At 56.8% G+C, this 17,005-nt stretch overlaps 1 protein-coding gene across 2 annotated transcripts in view; it reads right to left on the reverse strand.

Annotated features, from left to right (window-relative positions):
• Positions 1-12,251: 12,251 nt before the first annotated feature.
• Positions 12,252-17,005, reverse strand: part of NTN1 (netrin 1) — a 160,246-nt gene continuing 155,492 nt past the window's right edge. For both annotated transcript variants that reach the window (XM_058676184.1, XM_004594749.2), the window contains exon 7: positions 12,252-12,596. In XM_058676184.1, the coding sequence (XP_058532167.1) occupies positions 12,265-12,596 (332 nt within the window). In that variant the 3' untranslated portion in view covers positions 12,252-12,264. The remainder of the gene's footprint in view (positions 12,597-17,005) is intronic.

A 17,005-nucleotide genomic window follows, 5' to 3' on the forward strand; every position in this document is an offset into this window, starting at 1 on the left:
GCTCCTGATGTTGTTTCTGTTCCTAATGGTTCCAGGAACCTGCCTGGCATCCTGGCCCAGTGTGGCATTCTGGGTTTTGACCTCGGTCACTTTTGTGTGAGCCAAATGGTGACTGGCATGTGGCTAGAGGTGAATTCTAGCCATCCTGCACTGTGCCAGCTTTGGGGGGGCGGGGAGGTCAAAGCCTTAACACTTGCATAGGAAAAGAACAGTTAAGGCTGTATGTGGCCAGTTGGGCAGCCTGGTGAGCTGTGGGTCTGAATGTGCAGCGGCCCCCATTCCCACCCTCCTGCCTGAACTGTGAGCAGCCCCTGCTCAAAGACACTCCCGGAGAACTCTGGGGAGCAGCCTCCAGACCTGGCAACACGGGCTTTTCATGCCCTGGTGGCCATGAGTACCTTGGTTTTCCAGGCAGCCTAGAATCAAACCTGTTGATTGCATGGGGCAGGATAGGAAGAGACCAAGTTGTCGGGAGCACACCGTCCGGTTAAGGAGTGCCAATGAAATGGTGCGGCTCCTGCCCTGGCCCTGCCAGCACGTGTGTCTGCATGCAGGTGTGTGTATGTGTGCATGTATGTTCTATATCATCTGACTACATAAGTGCACATATACACACATCAAGCTTGTAGAATGGCGTGATGAAGGATGGGAAGTGACCGGGTTGTGGGTAAGTACATGTAAGGGTTTGGGGGTGCCAATGAAATGGTGCGGCTCCTGCCCTGGCCCTGCCAGCACGTGTGTCTGCATGCAGGTGTGTGTATGTGTGCATGTGTGTGTGGCATTGGAGCCCATACGTGCACATATGCATACATCTAGCCTGTTGAATGCGTGATAAAGATTAGGAAGTGACCAGGCTCTGGTAAGTACATGTCTGGGTTGGGGCGATGGTGATGCAGTGGCTCCTGTGACAACCCTGCCAGCAAGTGTGTGTCTGCATGCTCGTGTGTGTATGTGGGCATGCATGTTATCATCTAAATCCATGTAAGCACACATGCACACATCTAGCCTGTAGAATATGTGGTTCGGGTGGGAAGTGACCAGGTTGTGGGTAAGTACACCCCCGGGTTAGGGGCAACAGCAGAACGTTTCAGCTCCTGCAGTATCTGCCAGCATGGTGTTGACGGCATGCAGGTGTGTGTATGTGTGTGTGTGTTATCATCTGAGCCCATACAACCACATACACACACCAGGCCTGCTCAATGCATGATGTAATGGCAAGTGACGGGGCCGTGGGAGGTACACCTTCAGGTAAGGGGCGGTGGTGAAATGCAGTGGCTGCAACGCTGACCCTGCCAGCGAGTGTGTTGTCAGCATGCAGGTGTGTGTATGTGTGCCTGTATGTTTTGTATCATGTATTACATACATGCACACAAGCACACGTCAAGCTTGTTGATTGCGTCATGTGGAATGGTAAGTACCAAGCATGGGAAGTAGGCATTTGGTAAGGGGCAACAATTAAACAGTGTGGCTCCTACACTCACCCATCAGCACACATGTGTTATGTGTGTCAGCATGCAGGTGCGGGGGGCATTTATATGTTATGGATCATCAGAGCACATGCGTGCCTGCTGAATGCATGGGGCAGGATGGGAGGTGCCCGGGCTTAGGGGGAAGTACATGTAAGGGTTACTGGCAATGGCCCTGCCAGCATGCAGGTGTATGTATGTGTGCATGTATGTTATCATATGAACACTTATGTGCACATATGCATACATCTAGCCTGTTGAATGCGTGATAAAGATTAGGAAGTGACCAGGCTCTGGTAAGTACATGTCTGGGTTGGGGCGATGGTGATGCAGTGGCTCCTGTGACAACCCGGCCAGCAAGTGTGTGTCTGCATGCTCGTGTGTGTATGTGGGCATGCATGTTATCTGAATCCATGTAAGCACACATGCACACATCCAGCCTGTAGAATATGTGGTTCGGGTGGGAAGTGACCAGGTTGTGGGTAAGTACACCCCCGGGTTAGGGGCAACAGCAGAACGTTTCAGCTCCTGCAGTATCTGCCAGCATGGTGTTGACGGCATGCAGGTGTGTGTATGTGTGTGTGTGTTATCATCTGAGCCCATACAACCACATACACACACCAGGCCTGCTCAATGCATGATGTAATGGCAAGTGACGGGGCCGTGGGAGGTACACCTTCAGGTAAGGGGCGGTGGCAAAACAGAGTGGCTGCAACGCTGACCCTGCCAGCGAGTGTGATGTTAGAATGCAGGTGTGTGTATATGCATGTAATATGTCATCTGGGCACATATGTGCACATGTCCACACATGAAGCCTCTTGAGTGTGTGATACAGCATGCAAAGTGACCAGGTTGTGGAAAGTGAGTGTCCAGGTTAGGGGTGTTGTGATGCAGGTTGGTTCCTGCACTGACCCTGCGACTACTGTGATGTCAGCATGATTGTGTATGTACGTGGGCCTTTATATGTTACCGTCTGAGCACATAAATGCCCAAGTGCATACATCAAGCCTGTTGAATGCATCTAACATGATTGCAAGTGACCAGGCTGTGGTAAGTGTGCGTCCGGGTTAACAGTGATGGCGAAACAGAGTGGCTGCTGCACTGACCCTGCAGCAGGTGTGACGTCAGCATCAGGTATGTGTATGTGGACATTTATATGTTATCATCTGAACCTTTGCATGCACATATCCACACATCAAGTCTGTAGACTATGTGGTTCAGGATGGAAAGTGGCCGGTTTGTGGTAAGTACTTGTCTGGGTTAATGGCTAGAGTGAAACACTTCATTTCCTGCGCTGACCCTGCCTGCAGGTGTGTTGTCAGCATGCTTATGTATGTACGTGGGCCTTTATGTGTTATCATCTGAGCACCTAAATGCCCATGTGCGTACATCAAGCCTGTGGAATGCGTCGTACACAATTGCAAGTACCTGGCTCTGGTAAGTGGGTGTCTGGGTTAGGGATGACGGTGAAACAGTAGCTCCTGTGCTGACCCTGCAGCAAGTGTGATGTCTGCATGCAGGTGTGTGTATGAGGGCATGGATATGTTATCATCCGGGCACTTGAATGCCCATATGCATACAGCAAGCCTTAGAATGTGTGATGATGGATGGGAAGTGAGCAGGCTGTGGGAAGTTCGTGGTTGGGGGTGCCAATGAAATGGTGCGGCTCCTGCCCTGGCCCTGCCAGCACATGTGTCAGCATGCAGGTGTGTGTATGTGTGCATGTGTGTGTGGCATTGGAGCCCATACGTGCACATATGCATACATCTAGCCTGTTGAATGCGTGGTAAAGATTAGGAAGTGACCAGGCTCTGGTAAGTACATGTCTGGGTTGGGGCGATGGTGATGCAGTGGCTCCTGTGACAACCCGGCCAGCAAGTGTGTGTCTGCATGCTCGTGTGTGTATGTGGGCATGCATGTTATCATCTGAATCCATGTAAGCACACATGCACACATCTAGCCTGTAGAATATGTGGTTCGGGTGGGAAGTGACCAGGTTGTGGGTAAGTACACCCCCGGGTTAGGGGCAACAGCAGAACGTTTCAGCTCCTGCAGTACCTGCCAGCATGGTGTTGACGGCATGCAGGTGTGTGTATGTGTGTGTGTGTTATCATCTGAGCCCATACAACCACATACACACACCAGGCCTGCTCAATGCATGATGTAATGGCAAGTGACGGGGCCGTGGGAGGTACACCTTCAGGTAAGGGGCGGTGGCAAAACAGAGTGGCTGCAACGCTGACCCTGCCAGCGAGTGTGTTGTCAGCATGCAGGTATGTGTATGTGTGTGTGTGTTATCATTTGAATTCATACGCACACATACACACACCAAGCCTGCTCAATGCATGATGTAATGGCAAGTGACGGGGCCGTGGGAGGTACACCTTCAGGTAAGGGGCGGTGGTGAAATGCAGTGGCTGCAACACTGACCCTGCCAGCGAGTGTGATGTTAGAATGCAGGTGTGTGTATATGCATGTAATAATGTCATCTGGGCACATATGTGCACATGTCCACACATGAAGCCTGTTGAATACATGATGAAGAATGCGAAATGACTAGGCTGTGGGAAAATCTCATTCATTTTTAGGGGAGAAGGCGAAACTGTGAAGTTCCTGCACTAACCCTGGCAGCAAGTGTGTTTTCAACATGCAGGTATGAGTATATGTGCATGCATCTTATGTATCCTCTGAGCCCATGTATGCCCATGTCCACACATGTCCACTCCTGCGCTGACCAGTACCTGAGTGTTTCTGCATGCATGTGTGTGTATGTGTGAATACATGCTGTTATCTGAACCCATGTATACACACGTCCACACATCAAGCCTGTTGAATGTCTGATGAAGGATGGGAAGTGACCAAGATGTGGGAAGAGCATGTCTGGGTTAGGGGTGATGGTGGAATGTTTCGACTCCTGCTGTGACCAGCACCCAAGTGTTTCTGCATGCATGTGTGTGTATGTGTGAATACATGCTGTTATCTGAACCCATGTATACACACGTCCACACATCAAGCCTGTTGAATGTCTGATGAAGGATGGGAAGTGACCAAGATGTGGGAAATGGGTATCCAGGTAGAGGCGACGAAATGGAGCAGCTCCAGCACTGACCCTGCCAGCAAGTGTGTTGTCGGCATGCTGGTGTAGGTATATGTGCCTGTATGTAGTGTATCATCTAGTATATATGGGCACATATGCGTACATTAAGCATGTTCAATGCGCAATGAAGAATGGGAAGTGCCTGGGCTTTGGGGAAAGTACATGTCCGGTTTAGGGGTAACAGCAAAGTGATGGGGCTGCAGCACTGACCCAGCCAGTAATTGTGATGCCAGCATGCAGGTGTGTGTATGTGTGCATGTATGTTATCATATGAACACTTATGTGCACATATACATGCGTCAAGCCTGTTGAATGCATGATAAAGGTTGGGAAGGGATCAGGCTGTGGGAAGTGCGCCTCCGGGTTAAGGGAGATGACGAAATGGTACCATTTCTGCACTGACCCTGCCAGCACCCATATGTGTCAGCATGCAGGGTTGTATATGTGTGCATGTATATTATCATCTGGGCACATATGTGCACATGTCCACACATCAAGGCTATTGCACGTGTGGTACAGAATGGAAAGTGACCAAGCTGTGGGAAATGCTCGCCTGGGTTGGTGGGTTGGTGGGTTGGTGATACAGTGTGGCTCCTGTGCTGACCCTGCCAGCAAGTGTGTCGTCAGCATGCTTGTGTTTGTATGTGGGCACTCATATGATATCATCTGAACACATAAGTGCCCATATGCATACGTCAAACTTGTTGAATGCATTGTACAGGATTGGAAGTGACCATGCTGTGGGAAATGCGTGTGCGGGTTAGGGGCAGCGGCGAAACAGAGCGGCTCCTGCACTGACCCTGCCAGCAAGTGTGTTGTCAGCATGCAGGTGTGTGTATATGTGCCTGTATGTTTGTATCATCTATTAGCTACATGCACATATGCACACGTCAAGCTTGTTGAATGCGTGATACAGGATGCAAATTGCCCAGGCTACGGGAAGTGAGTGTCCGGGTTAGGGGCGAGGTGATGCGGTGTGGCTCCTGCGCTGACCCTGCACTAGTGCAATGTCAGCATGATTGTGTATGTACATGGGCCTTTATATGTTATCATCTGAGCACATGAATGCCCCTGTGCACACATCAAGCCTGTTGAATGCGTCGTTCAGGATGGGAAATGACTAGGCTTTGGAGTGTGCGTTCGGGTTAGGGGTGACGGGGAAACATTTCAGCTCCAGCGCTGACCCTGCAGCAGGTGTTGTATCAGCATGCAGATGGGTGTACGTGGGCATTCATGTTGGCATCTGAGCACATTAATGCCCCTGTGCACACATCAAGCCTGTTGAACGCATCGTGAAGGATGGGAAGGGACCACCAAGCTGTGGGAAGTGTGCATCGGGTTAATGGTGACAGTGAAACATTTCAGCTCCTGTTCTGACCCTGCCAGCAAGTGTGTCATCAGCATGCTTGAGCATGTATGTGGGCATTTATATGTTATCATCTTGGAATATCAATGCCCACATTCATGCATCAAGACTGTTGAATGTGCATTGGAGGATGGGAAGGGACCAAGCTGTGGGAAGTGTGTGTCCGGGTTAGGGGTGACAGTGAAATGGAGTGGTTCCTGAACTGACCCTGCCAGCAAGTGTGTTGTCAGCATGCTTGTGCATGTATGTGGGCATCTATGTGTTATCATCTGAGCACATAAATGCCCATGTGCATACCTCAAACCTGTTGAATGCATCAAACAGGACTGGAAGTGACCAGGCTACGGGAAGTGAGTGTCCGGGTTAGGGGTGACGGGGAAACATTTCAGCTCCAGCGCTGATCCTGCAGCAGGTGTTGTATCAGCATGCAGATGGGTGTACGTGGGCATTCATGTTGGCATCTGAGCACATTAATGCCCCTGTGCACACATCAAGCCTGTTGAATGCATCGTTCAGGATGGGAAATGACTAGGCTTTGGAGTGTGCGTTCGGGTTAGGGGTGACGGGGAAACATTTCAGCTCCAGCGCTGACCCTGCAGCAGGTGTTGTATCAGCATGCAGATGGGTGTACATGGGCATTCATGTTGGCATCTGAGCACATTAATGCCCCTGTGCACACATCAAGCCTGTTGAACACATCGTGAAGGATGGGAAGGGACCACCAAGCTGTGGGAAGTGTGCGTCGGGTTAACGGTGACAGTGAAACATTTCAGCTCCTGTTCTGACCCTGCCAGCAAGTGTGTCATCAGCATGCATGTGTGTGTATATGTGTATGCATGTTACATATCATCTGAGCCCATGTATACACATGTTTACACATCAAGCCTGTTGATGCCTGATGAAGGATGGGAAGAGCATGTCTGGGTTGGGGTGATGGTGGAATGTTTCAGCTCCTGCACTGACCAGCACCGGAGTCTTTCTGCATGCAGCTGTGTGTATGTGTGAATACATGCGATCATCTAAACCCATGTATACACATGTCCACACATCAAGCTTGTTAAATGCGTGGTGCAGGATGCAAAATGACCAAGATGTGGGAAATGGGTATCCGGGTAGAGGCGACGACGAAATGGAGCAGCTCCAGCGCTGACCCTGCCCGCAAGTGTGTTGTCTGCGTGCATGTGTGTTTATGTGTACATGCATGTGTGTTCATGTTATCATCTGAGCACCTGCGTGCACATATCCACACGTGTGTGCCTTTCTACGGTGTGTCTTCGTCCTGGTGTGGCCACAGGCTGTGGCAGGGGGGCAGTTCTGAGTCATAAGGGGTTTGAGGGGCCAGCAAGGCACCAACAAGGACCAGTGTTGGGACTGGGGCGGGGGGGGGGGCAGGGGATGTTCCCGGGGATGCCCTGCCTTGCCAGCACAGTGGTTGCTAATAGAAGACCAAGAACCTGAAGATCCACACCCCTCAGCTCGGTACCCCTAAATCTATGCAAACAGTCTCCTTGGAACCCCACCCTTACCTCAGGGCTGGGGGGCAGGAGGAGACAGGCACCATTGATGGTCTGTTTGACTTTATCACCTCAGCACGGAGTCCTGGCTCTGCCACACTGCGAGGCCTTTTCAGGCACAGCCACGAAGCCGCCGGCGTCTGCATACAGCAGCTTCCGTCCTCCCACTGAATGAACAAGCTCCGGCCCAGGACCCAGTGCGGCTAGCTGTGTGACCCTGGCCCCGCAACTTCACCTCTCTGGACCCCTGCAGCAAGGTAGGCCAGAGGACAGGCTGCCCAGGGAGTGTCAGGGCCTGGTGCTGTCCAGGCCTCGAGCCCAAACTCCTCTGAGTCTTCCTCTGGTGGTGGGCTTCTCACAGGAGACCCCCAGCTCTGGCCCAAACAGATGGAAAATTGGCAAGGCGTAGCCAGGTGGCTGGGAACCCGTTCCCTTCCCCCCACCCTGCAGCACCACCTGCCCAGCCCCCACCCTGCCAGTGTGCTGGAATGGCCTGGGTGAGCCTGCAGCTGACGCTGCCCTGAGCGTGAGAACAAGGCGTTAAGGCACCTCCCTCCTGTCCCAGCACCATCATATCGGGCGCTTTTCTCAGTGAAAACAAACGTCATTAAAATAACAGCAGCAGATTGTTTAACTGCCACGGTTATTAATTATAAGCACTGCAAGCCTGGAGACCATATAAAGAAATCCAGATACCTGGGTACCAGCGGCACTTTCACGGGGTGGGGGGAGGCGTGATTCATAGCCTGCTGGCAGTGCCCAGGACCACCAGCCCCTCTCGCACAGCCCCCAGCTGGGTTCCTGCTGGCTGTCCCTGCAGGGCGCTGCACAGTGACCCGGCCTCCCCTGCTGGCTCTCCTGACGTCACCGCTTCCGGCCACGCCACAGCCTGCCTGAGTCCCCCTCAGGGTCCTGTTTCCTCCTCCTCCAGCCTCAGAGAGATGCCCACAGCTCCGTGCACAGGCTAAGCGCCAGCTCTCAGCTTTACAACCAGCGCTGTCCAGTTAAGTGCATGCATGGTTCTTTTTTTTCTGTTAAAAAGCGAGCCCAAACCTCTGCTGTCTCTGTTCGCCTTGCCCAGGTTCACAAAACATCTTCCCAACAGTGTGCCACTGCAAGAGGTGGTGACCTCTTTCCAGAAATGACCGAGTCTCCAGTGGACGCAGAAGGGGTCCGCACTGGCTCTGATCCCCGGCCTCCAAGTTGCAGTCTGTACAATGGGTCTCCCTCGGCCCATGTTCCCTGTGGTTTGAGCTGGGCGGGTGTTGGCCCCTCCTCCCCCAGAAGGCCCCGGCGGGGGGAGGGGGCAGCACCACTATTTATTCTCTGTTTCCCTAGGGGCTGCCAGCATGGGCCTGGCCAAGGCCGCATCCCAAGGGGGCACACAGACAGAAACAAGCCATGCCACACTCATCTTGTAACGACTGAAGATGGCACACCCATGGCTCAGTACACCATAGCCCTCAGCCCAGTGTCCACGCAGGTCTGATGTCCCTGAGAGCACCCAGGACCCTGGAAACTGCACATGTATCCCAGCAACAGGCAAGCTTCCCAGGCCTTCAAGAGGGGAGGGCCTGTGGCAGAAACATGTCCCCAGTGCCCGCTGGAGGCAGTGTCCTTGTGGCCCATGACTACCCTTCATGCAGCCACGTGGCATGGCCCCACCGATTAAACAGGGTAGCACACTATAACTGTTCAAGGGTTCAAGTGTGGCCTGCTGGAAACCCAGGGAGCTCAGCCCTGGGCAGATCCCAACTCGGCACCACCTGGAGGTGCTCATGGCGGCTTAGGCCCGGTGAGATCCCGAGCGTCGCTGGTCCTAGCGAATGTGCGTGTAAGACTCCGTGCGGCTGTGAATGAAGAAAGCTGCTTCATGTCAAAGGTGAGAACCACTTGCAGGTTCCAAATCCAATGGGGTGGGGAAGGTCAAGGCCATTCCCCACCTTGCTAGTGCATGGCTGAGGAGGGTCCCCCCAATGCAGGAGCCCGGATGGATCCCAGGGTCACTCTCCTGGAAGGTTACACCACAGCCTACAGCTGCAAACAGCACTGCCCGCCCACAGGCCCCAGCCTTCTGCAGACCAAGCTACCTTTTTGGAGGAGGTAAGGGCCCTGTGCTGCCGGGGTATGTTCATGAGCCGCGGGCCCCCTGCCCGTCCCTCTTCCCCCTCGCCCACAGCGATGACTAGGAGGCAGGAGAGTGTACAAGAGTTTATTTAATGATATCTGAATTTAGTTCTATCACGTGGGGCCCACGTTACAAGTTCCATCTGGGTCCGTTACAACTCTAGCGGAACAGAAAGCCTTAAAAAAAAATCCACAACTTTTTCCATGTCATTAAATATATTCATATATAATAACCATAATATATTAGTATGCATTGGGAGGGAACGCTGACCCAAACAATATGTCATGGTCACAACTAAATTTACAGTTCTGAGTGATCAGAAATGCAGAAGGCCGGGGAGGGAGGGGACGGACGCCCAGTGACAGGAGAGGACCTGGGGGCAAGGCCCACCCCCCAAGGACACGTGGGATAGCCCTGGGATGTGGCATGGTGCAAACCCAGTCCCCCACCACTGAGCCTCGTCTTTCAGAGACAACTTCCGTCCTGGGGGAGAGCTGAGATGGTTTTCAGCCTCCCTGGGGAGGCTGGTCCCCAAGTCCCTTAGGGGTCTCCATCACACTGCCTACCTGGGCTCTGGCTGAGCTCCACAGGGAGTTGAGGACATCTGCCCATCCCCGCGCTTCAGTGGAGCAGGTACGTGGCTGGTGGGGACACCACGTCACCCGGCTGCGGTGTCCAACTGGCGCATTGGCTTGAATAAGAAACTAACCCGGTACATTTCCGTCAAACACCTACCGCTTGCAATGCAGGTTAATAACACTTCAGAACTCAACTTGGGACCTAGCTCTGTTTCCTGTCCCTTCCTAACTGTACAAGCCTCCACGCCTTGGTCCTAGGTTCCAGCTTCTCCCAGGGGGAGGGGCCAGGATGAGGGGAGCTGTGGATGGGGCCTGCAGGTGCCAACTGGACGTCTTCCCAACCCTGGCACCTCTGGGAACAGTGGGGGAGGGCAGGCTGGCAGTTCAGGGAGCTGCTCTGGGGCAGGGAGGAAAACCTTGGGGACCAATGTGGGTCACGCACTGGGACGGGGCTGCCACTGGCCCCTCTGCATCAGTGCAGGCAGAAACCACAGCCAGTTGCTGTGAGCCCCCACCACGCTGCCCCTACAGCTAAGCCACCCTCCTCAGGTGACCTGGGAGCAGTGACACTTATCCTGGTTTCTCTTCAGAGGCAGCGGCCAGGACCAGCAGCTGGACCTTGGAATGCAGCAGCCTGGCCTTGGTGACCGTTTTCAAGTGTGGTCAGATGCGACTCCGGACAGGGAGACTGCAGTTCCATAGTGGAGGTGGTGGGTGAGGACACACCAAGAGCAGGTGGGTAAAGTGCCTGGCATGCAGCAGGGGCTCAGTGGCAGTGGGGACGTGGCAGGATGGAAGGGCTCAGTACGGGGGGCTGAGACCGCGGGGCTGAGCAGCCCTCCCGACGTGTCCCTGTGGGGCAACCAGACTCCAGACAGGAGCCAGGCACCTGCAGAAGCCGGGTCCTCCCACCCTGGGGGGCTGCCTTCCCCCTCCCCAGGGTAGTGTCTCCTCATGGCTTTGCAAGACAAAGGTGGGATGGTGGACAGCCTGAGAGCCAGAATTGAGTGTGCTACGGACAGCCCAGGCTATAGTGAGACAGCTGGCAGAACCAGCAACCCTCCCCTTTGCCCTCCCGCGGGAGGGCCGCAAGAGGAAGTGGTTGTGGCTCCCTTGGCTGCCGCCAGGAACCCGGCCATCCCCAGCCCTGCCTGCCATCCCCCTCCTCTCTCCCAGCCAGGCCCCCACCAGATCTGCAGCCCGCTTTCTGTGCCCATGCCAGCCCCTTCCAGCTTCCACACTGCTCCAGGGACCTTGTGGGAGCCGACGTCATTCCACAAACAGTGTTCCCGCCCCCTCCCCTGGAAAAATGTCATAAAGCAGGCCAGGTCCAAGTTTCCAGAAAGGAAACTCTGTGGGAGGTTTTTTGCCTTTGCAGAGCGGCAGGCGGCCCTGGTGCGAGGCAGTGACCACCCGGCTGGGCCTTCTCCGGGCTGTCCTTGGGCCCGTGCCCTTCGTGTGGCAGAGCCAGAACCCGGGGCTAGCCCCCAGCTGGCAGGGGCAGGCACCCAGTAGGGGTCCCCCTTCTTCTCCCCACTGAGGGTGACTCCCCCATTAAATCCCAGGACCCTTCCTTGGAAAACCAGGACAGTGGGAAGCCATGCAGACAAGAGGCCACATGGATAGGCTGTCCGTCACCCCACTCCCCCTTCAGAGGGTCCCCATGGCCAGGGGTCCCGTGTGGATTCCTCGAGCGAAAAAGGCCAAGGGGTGGGCGGAGCGCCTCTGCCGGGCTGGAATTCACAGTTCTCCTCCCCTCTCTTCCTCAGGAACCTATCAGTGACCTGCGTCTGGACCAGCCGCCTCCCCCGCAACCCCGCCTAGCCTCCCCCCAGCCCGCCCCCCCCCCCCCCAAAGCGTGAATGCGCGTCTCAGCTCTGTGAGGAGCCCCGTGAGGTAGCTAAGTCTCGCCCTCATTGCTCCAGGGCCTGCGGCGCTCCCTGCCCTGCACCTGCTCGCAAGCACAGGGATGGGGCGTGCAGGGTGGGGCCGCCGAGGGCCCCGCCCCCTCCCCCTCCCCGGGCCAGCCCTCAAGGGTCAAGTCCACGCAGCAGCCTCGGTGGCCCGCCCCGCGGGTTGAGAGGGGGCCCCGGGCGCGCCGCCGCCGCCTCCAGGCTAGGCCTTCTTACACCTGCCCTTCTTCTCACGCTGCTGGAACTTCCGCAGCCGCCGCGCCCACGTGTCCCGCCACTGGATCACCAGGCTGCTCTTGTCCGCCACGAGGCCGCCCTGGTCGGGGGGCGAGTCCTCGGTGTTGCCCAGCAGCAGGTACTTCTTGAGGGTCTTGATCCTGGGGCACCTACAGGTCACGTCTCGCGAGCGGATCCACAGGCTCTGTTCGCCGCGGCGGATGCGGCTCACGCCTTGCTTGTACACGGAGATGACGTTCACGGTGAATTTCCACCAGTCCGTGCCCTTGTCTGCCTTCAGGACATGGATCTGCACGGCTGCAAGGAAACGTGGGCACGGGGTGGGTAAGCACAGAACAGAGGAACCCAGCAGGGGGCCAGGAGACCCCCAAAGCCACCGCGGGCACCGCCTGGGGACCAGGTGGGGTGGGCAGGCCCTCCCTGAATCAGCCCTGCTCCAGGCAGCCCGACCCCTCCCCATGGAAGGGGCCACCAGTGCTGCCTGTGGGGACCAGCCCCCTCTGCCACTGCCAAGGTCCTGGACTGCCAGGCAACGCCTACAACTGACCTAGTCCCCAGCATGCTACAGGCACCCACTTCTCCTAAGACCCCAATCATGGTCTCAGAACCTGGCGCCTACCAGTCCACACAGTGAGTGGGTGCACACACAGCTTTGCCCGCCTTCCCTGCTGGCTAACTCTTCTCCAGGACACCTTCAGTCCCAGGGGACACCCCCTGCACCCACCCACGGCCCAGGCCCACGGTGCACAGGATGCCTCCTCCATAGTGAGGCAAGGGGGAAAGGGTGGATTTTCTCATTTCAGCTGTTCCTGGGCATCCTGAACTTTGCACTCCAGTCGGAGGGCTCCAAAGAATGGCTGCCATGGCAACCGTTTCCATGTTTTTGTCACCAAGGGACTCAACACTCAGTGTGAACTCCTGGCGGGAGGAGGGGGCACTCTGGAGAAGTGGCTGGGCCATGTGTATCTGACTGCAGACCGAGGTCACCGTGGCAACCGAGAGGGGGAGCCCCCCACCCCGGCCACCATGAGAGCCCCGGTTTCCTCTCCCCAGGACTGAGCGGAATGCACAATGAACCTCGCGGCCCGGGCATCTCTTCACGCCCTCCCACACTCCCCCACCCGCCGCTGGCAAGGGCGTATGCTCAGGCCCTGCCCTGGAGAGCGTAAGTGTAGCTGCAGATTGGGTTCACAGAGAGCCCCTGACATGACATCATGAGGGTGGGCCCTAACCGACAGGGTGGTCCTTGTGAGGGTGCAGACACACTGCCACGAGGCAGACATCTGCCACCAGTACAACCAAGCTCCTTGGGAGGACTGCCTGCACCTACCCTGAGCCCAGACCATCTTGTGCCAGGGGCCTCGGGCACTTGGGCCCCAGCTCAGCACCAAAGGACAGGCCCGGTGCCATCTCTCCGGAGCGGGGGTTGGGGGGAGGGCGCTAAGAGGGGAGGGCAAGGTCCAAGCTTGGTCCAGCTGTGCCCATGGAGATCACCCCACTCCCTGCAGAGGGTCGGGCAGCCCCTCCCCAAAGCGAAGGCCCCAGGAACCCAGGTGGGACAGCTGAACAGCCGCCTCTCCCCGTCCGGGCAGAAGATGACACCTTGTTGCCCACGACAGAGCATCTGGCCCCATCTCCCTTCCGCACCCCAGCGGGCGCCAGGGCGGGACTGGGCGAGGGCAGGGGAGGGTGGGCCCAAGAGTCAGGGCACCGTGTTGGGCACAACCCCCCGTTTCTGCTGCACTTGGCAAGGCCTCTCCCCGTTACACAACCCACCAAGTATGTGCAGCCTCCACTGCGCACATACGGCTGAGAACATTCACCATACAACGTCCTGATGGTGACCTGTTTCTGCACATACCTGTCACCAGGAGCCAGACGTGCCCGTGACGTCACTGGAGCAGGAGGCTGCCCCTCGCAGGACTATGGAACTTGAGGACACCTTCCCACCCCTCCCGCCCCAGCCTGCAGGGGTTGTGTCAGGATTAAAAGGTAGGGCCTTGGGTGGGATAACACGGGTGCCCTCGCCCTTCCACTGCAGTCCCAACATTGGCCATCAAGGTGGGGGCCGCCTGAATGGGTGCTCCAGTGCCCCCAGCGCAGCCTTGGCCATGAGCCACCCAGCCTGTGATCAGCATCCCTCCCACCCTGGGAAATCAGTGACAGGAGGAGGCTGGGAGCAGAGTGGAGAACCCCACAACTCCCCTGGGATCAAAGCTCCCCTCCCCCTTGGGTCTGGCCTGATGGCCTAGTGGCTAAATCCTTGCTTTGCATGCAACAGGATCCCATATAAATGCCAGTTCATGTCCTAACTGCTCCACTTCCCTTCCAGCTCCCTGCTTGTGGCCCTGGAAAGCAGTAGAAGATGGCCCAAAGCCTTGGGACCCTGCACCTGTATGGGAGACACAAAGAAGCTCCAGGCTCCTGGCTTCAGATCAGCTCAGTTCCAGCTATTGCGACCCCTTGGGGTGGGAACCAGTGGATGGAAGATCTTTATCTCTGTAAATCTTTCTAATAAAAATGAGTCTTTAACAAACAAACCTCTTGTGTCTGGCTGGAGGAAAGCTGTTGGCTCCTCCTTCATCTGCTTGCTGTGGGTGTTGCTGCAGCAGGGAAGGGCCCTGCTGGGCGGGACGGGGCAGGTCCCCTGCACGTGGGGACACCCCTGTGGGTTGTTGGGCCTCCTGGAGGTCTCTCGGTGGATGAGCTGGCTCTGGGAAGGAATCCTCCCAAGGGAGCTTGGGTGGTCACCCCCTGCTTCCCCCTACCCACCATACTTTCCAGTTGGGCCTGTCCGGCTAGGAAGGCTTGTCATCCGTCTGCCTCAGAGAGGACAGACGGGAGGGATGCTTGACCCACAGCGACCATTGAAACCACGCGTCCCATAAATCCGCCGGCAGAAAAAGCACGGCGGGAGCTGGCAGCTGCCTTCGAGAAATGTGGCTCTGACCACATGCCTCCCAGACTGCAGCCAAGTCTTGATTTATGCTCGTGAACGCTGATCTGCCCAGGACCCACACCCCCGATACAGGGCAGGGACAGAGCGGCCCTGCTGGGCTTCCATCAGGTGAGGCAAGGGCTGGAGCCTCGCCAAACCCTGCCCCCACCAGCTGCCCCAGGGACCCTCGGCGATCCTGGGTGCCACTTCTGGCCACACTGACCTTGGATACACTAACAATGCCACCGAGGGGCTGGCTGAAGGCCCCCCTCCACAGTGCACCTGTGCCTCTCAGCTGCCTCAGTTTCCCCTCGTGCCTGGGCTCTGTAGTTGGGAAGGGAGAGGGGTTTAATGAGTGGCCATCTGGCTTCCTGGCCCTCCCCAGAGAAGGTGTAAGGAGATGAGGACAGCTAATGGTCCTATGCCCTGGAGATGTGCTTAGCCCATCTTGTCCCTCTATGCCTGCAGGCTCACGAGCAAGGTCACAGCTTTGCCAGAGGCTCAACTAGGAGAGGGGCCCTGGTGTCTTGCACACAGCAGCCTGTGAGACAGCCTGTGGCTGGGGAGAGGGTGGCAGCCAAGGGCTCCTCCCCTCCTGAGCCTACCCAGCTGCCCCCTAATTCAGTGCTCAAGTAGCCCCTCCCCCTAACCTTCAGCTGAGGCTGGATCTACCACCACACAGCTGCCATGGGTCGACCTCAGAGTGAATGAGGCCCATGAGCTGCCCTCAAGCCCTGTGGCCCACTCCCTGGCTGACCCCACCCCCAGGGAGGTGTGCCCACTCCCCCAATGGGAAGATGGGTTAGTGAGTGTCCCCCACCCGCCCAGACCTATGCCCTTGCAAGCAGCTCCTGTGCAGGTGGCAAAGGCCAGCCTCCCCAACCCAGCCTTACTCCACACCCCGACCAGGGCTGAGCTCACCCCCAACCTGCCACACCCCCTGCTGGGAGCTGCATGGGAGCCCAGCACTGCCCCTTCCCACCAGGTAGGAGGGGCATCAGGCACCACCTATAACCAGCTTTCAGCTCTGAAGGCCCATAGTCAAACCTTCTCAAAACATGCTTCTCTGGGCAAAATCTAAAACAGGAAACCAAAGCAGGCCACGGAGCAGGGGCGGGGCGGGGGGCGGGGGGCGGGCAAGGCTTGGCTCTGGGAAGGAAGTGGTGTCTGCTGGCAGAGCTGGGAGCTGGCAGTGGCGGGGGGACTATGGGGCAGGTCCTGAGGCAGCCATGAATGCCACTGAAGAGACCCCTGGGGCAGTGAAGGGGTCAAGTCAGTGGCATGCAAGACACAAACCCAAAGGCGGGGATACCTGGTCTACCATGCCCAGTTTCCACATGGCCACACAGTCCAGAGGGCGGACCCAGAACCCCCCGCACAGGCACCTAGGACGGATCCACTTCCACCCCCCACCCCCGAATCCCAGCTCTTGGGGTGGGCGAGCTTCCTGTGGGCTCAGGGGGTTTTCTGCACGACCTGGTGGTCACCCACACCACATGACCTCGGGTTGACTCATGCAGCCCCTAGCGCCACATCTGGGCTCCATATGGGGCTGGCCCCCAGGGAGGGCAGGTCACATCTGGCTTGGGGCCTTGGAGGCTCTGCAGGGGGCCGCCGACACCAGGGGTGGGTCAGCAAGCCTCCGCAACACCAGGCCACGTGCTGTTCTCCGGCCCCAGGGAGGTGGGGGGAAGGCAGCCCCTGCAGCAGCCATGGCAGAGCCATGCTGTGACTCCCGCGCCCACATCCAAGACCCAACGCCACTCCA

The sequence above is a fragment of the Ochotona princeps genome, chromosome 17, assembly GCF_030435755.1.
Source record: "Ochotona princeps isolate mOchPri1 chromosome 17, mOchPri1.hap1, whole genome shotgun sequence".
NCBI lineage: Eukaryota > Metazoa > Chordata > Mammalia > Lagomorpha > Ochotonidae > Ochotona > Ochotona princeps.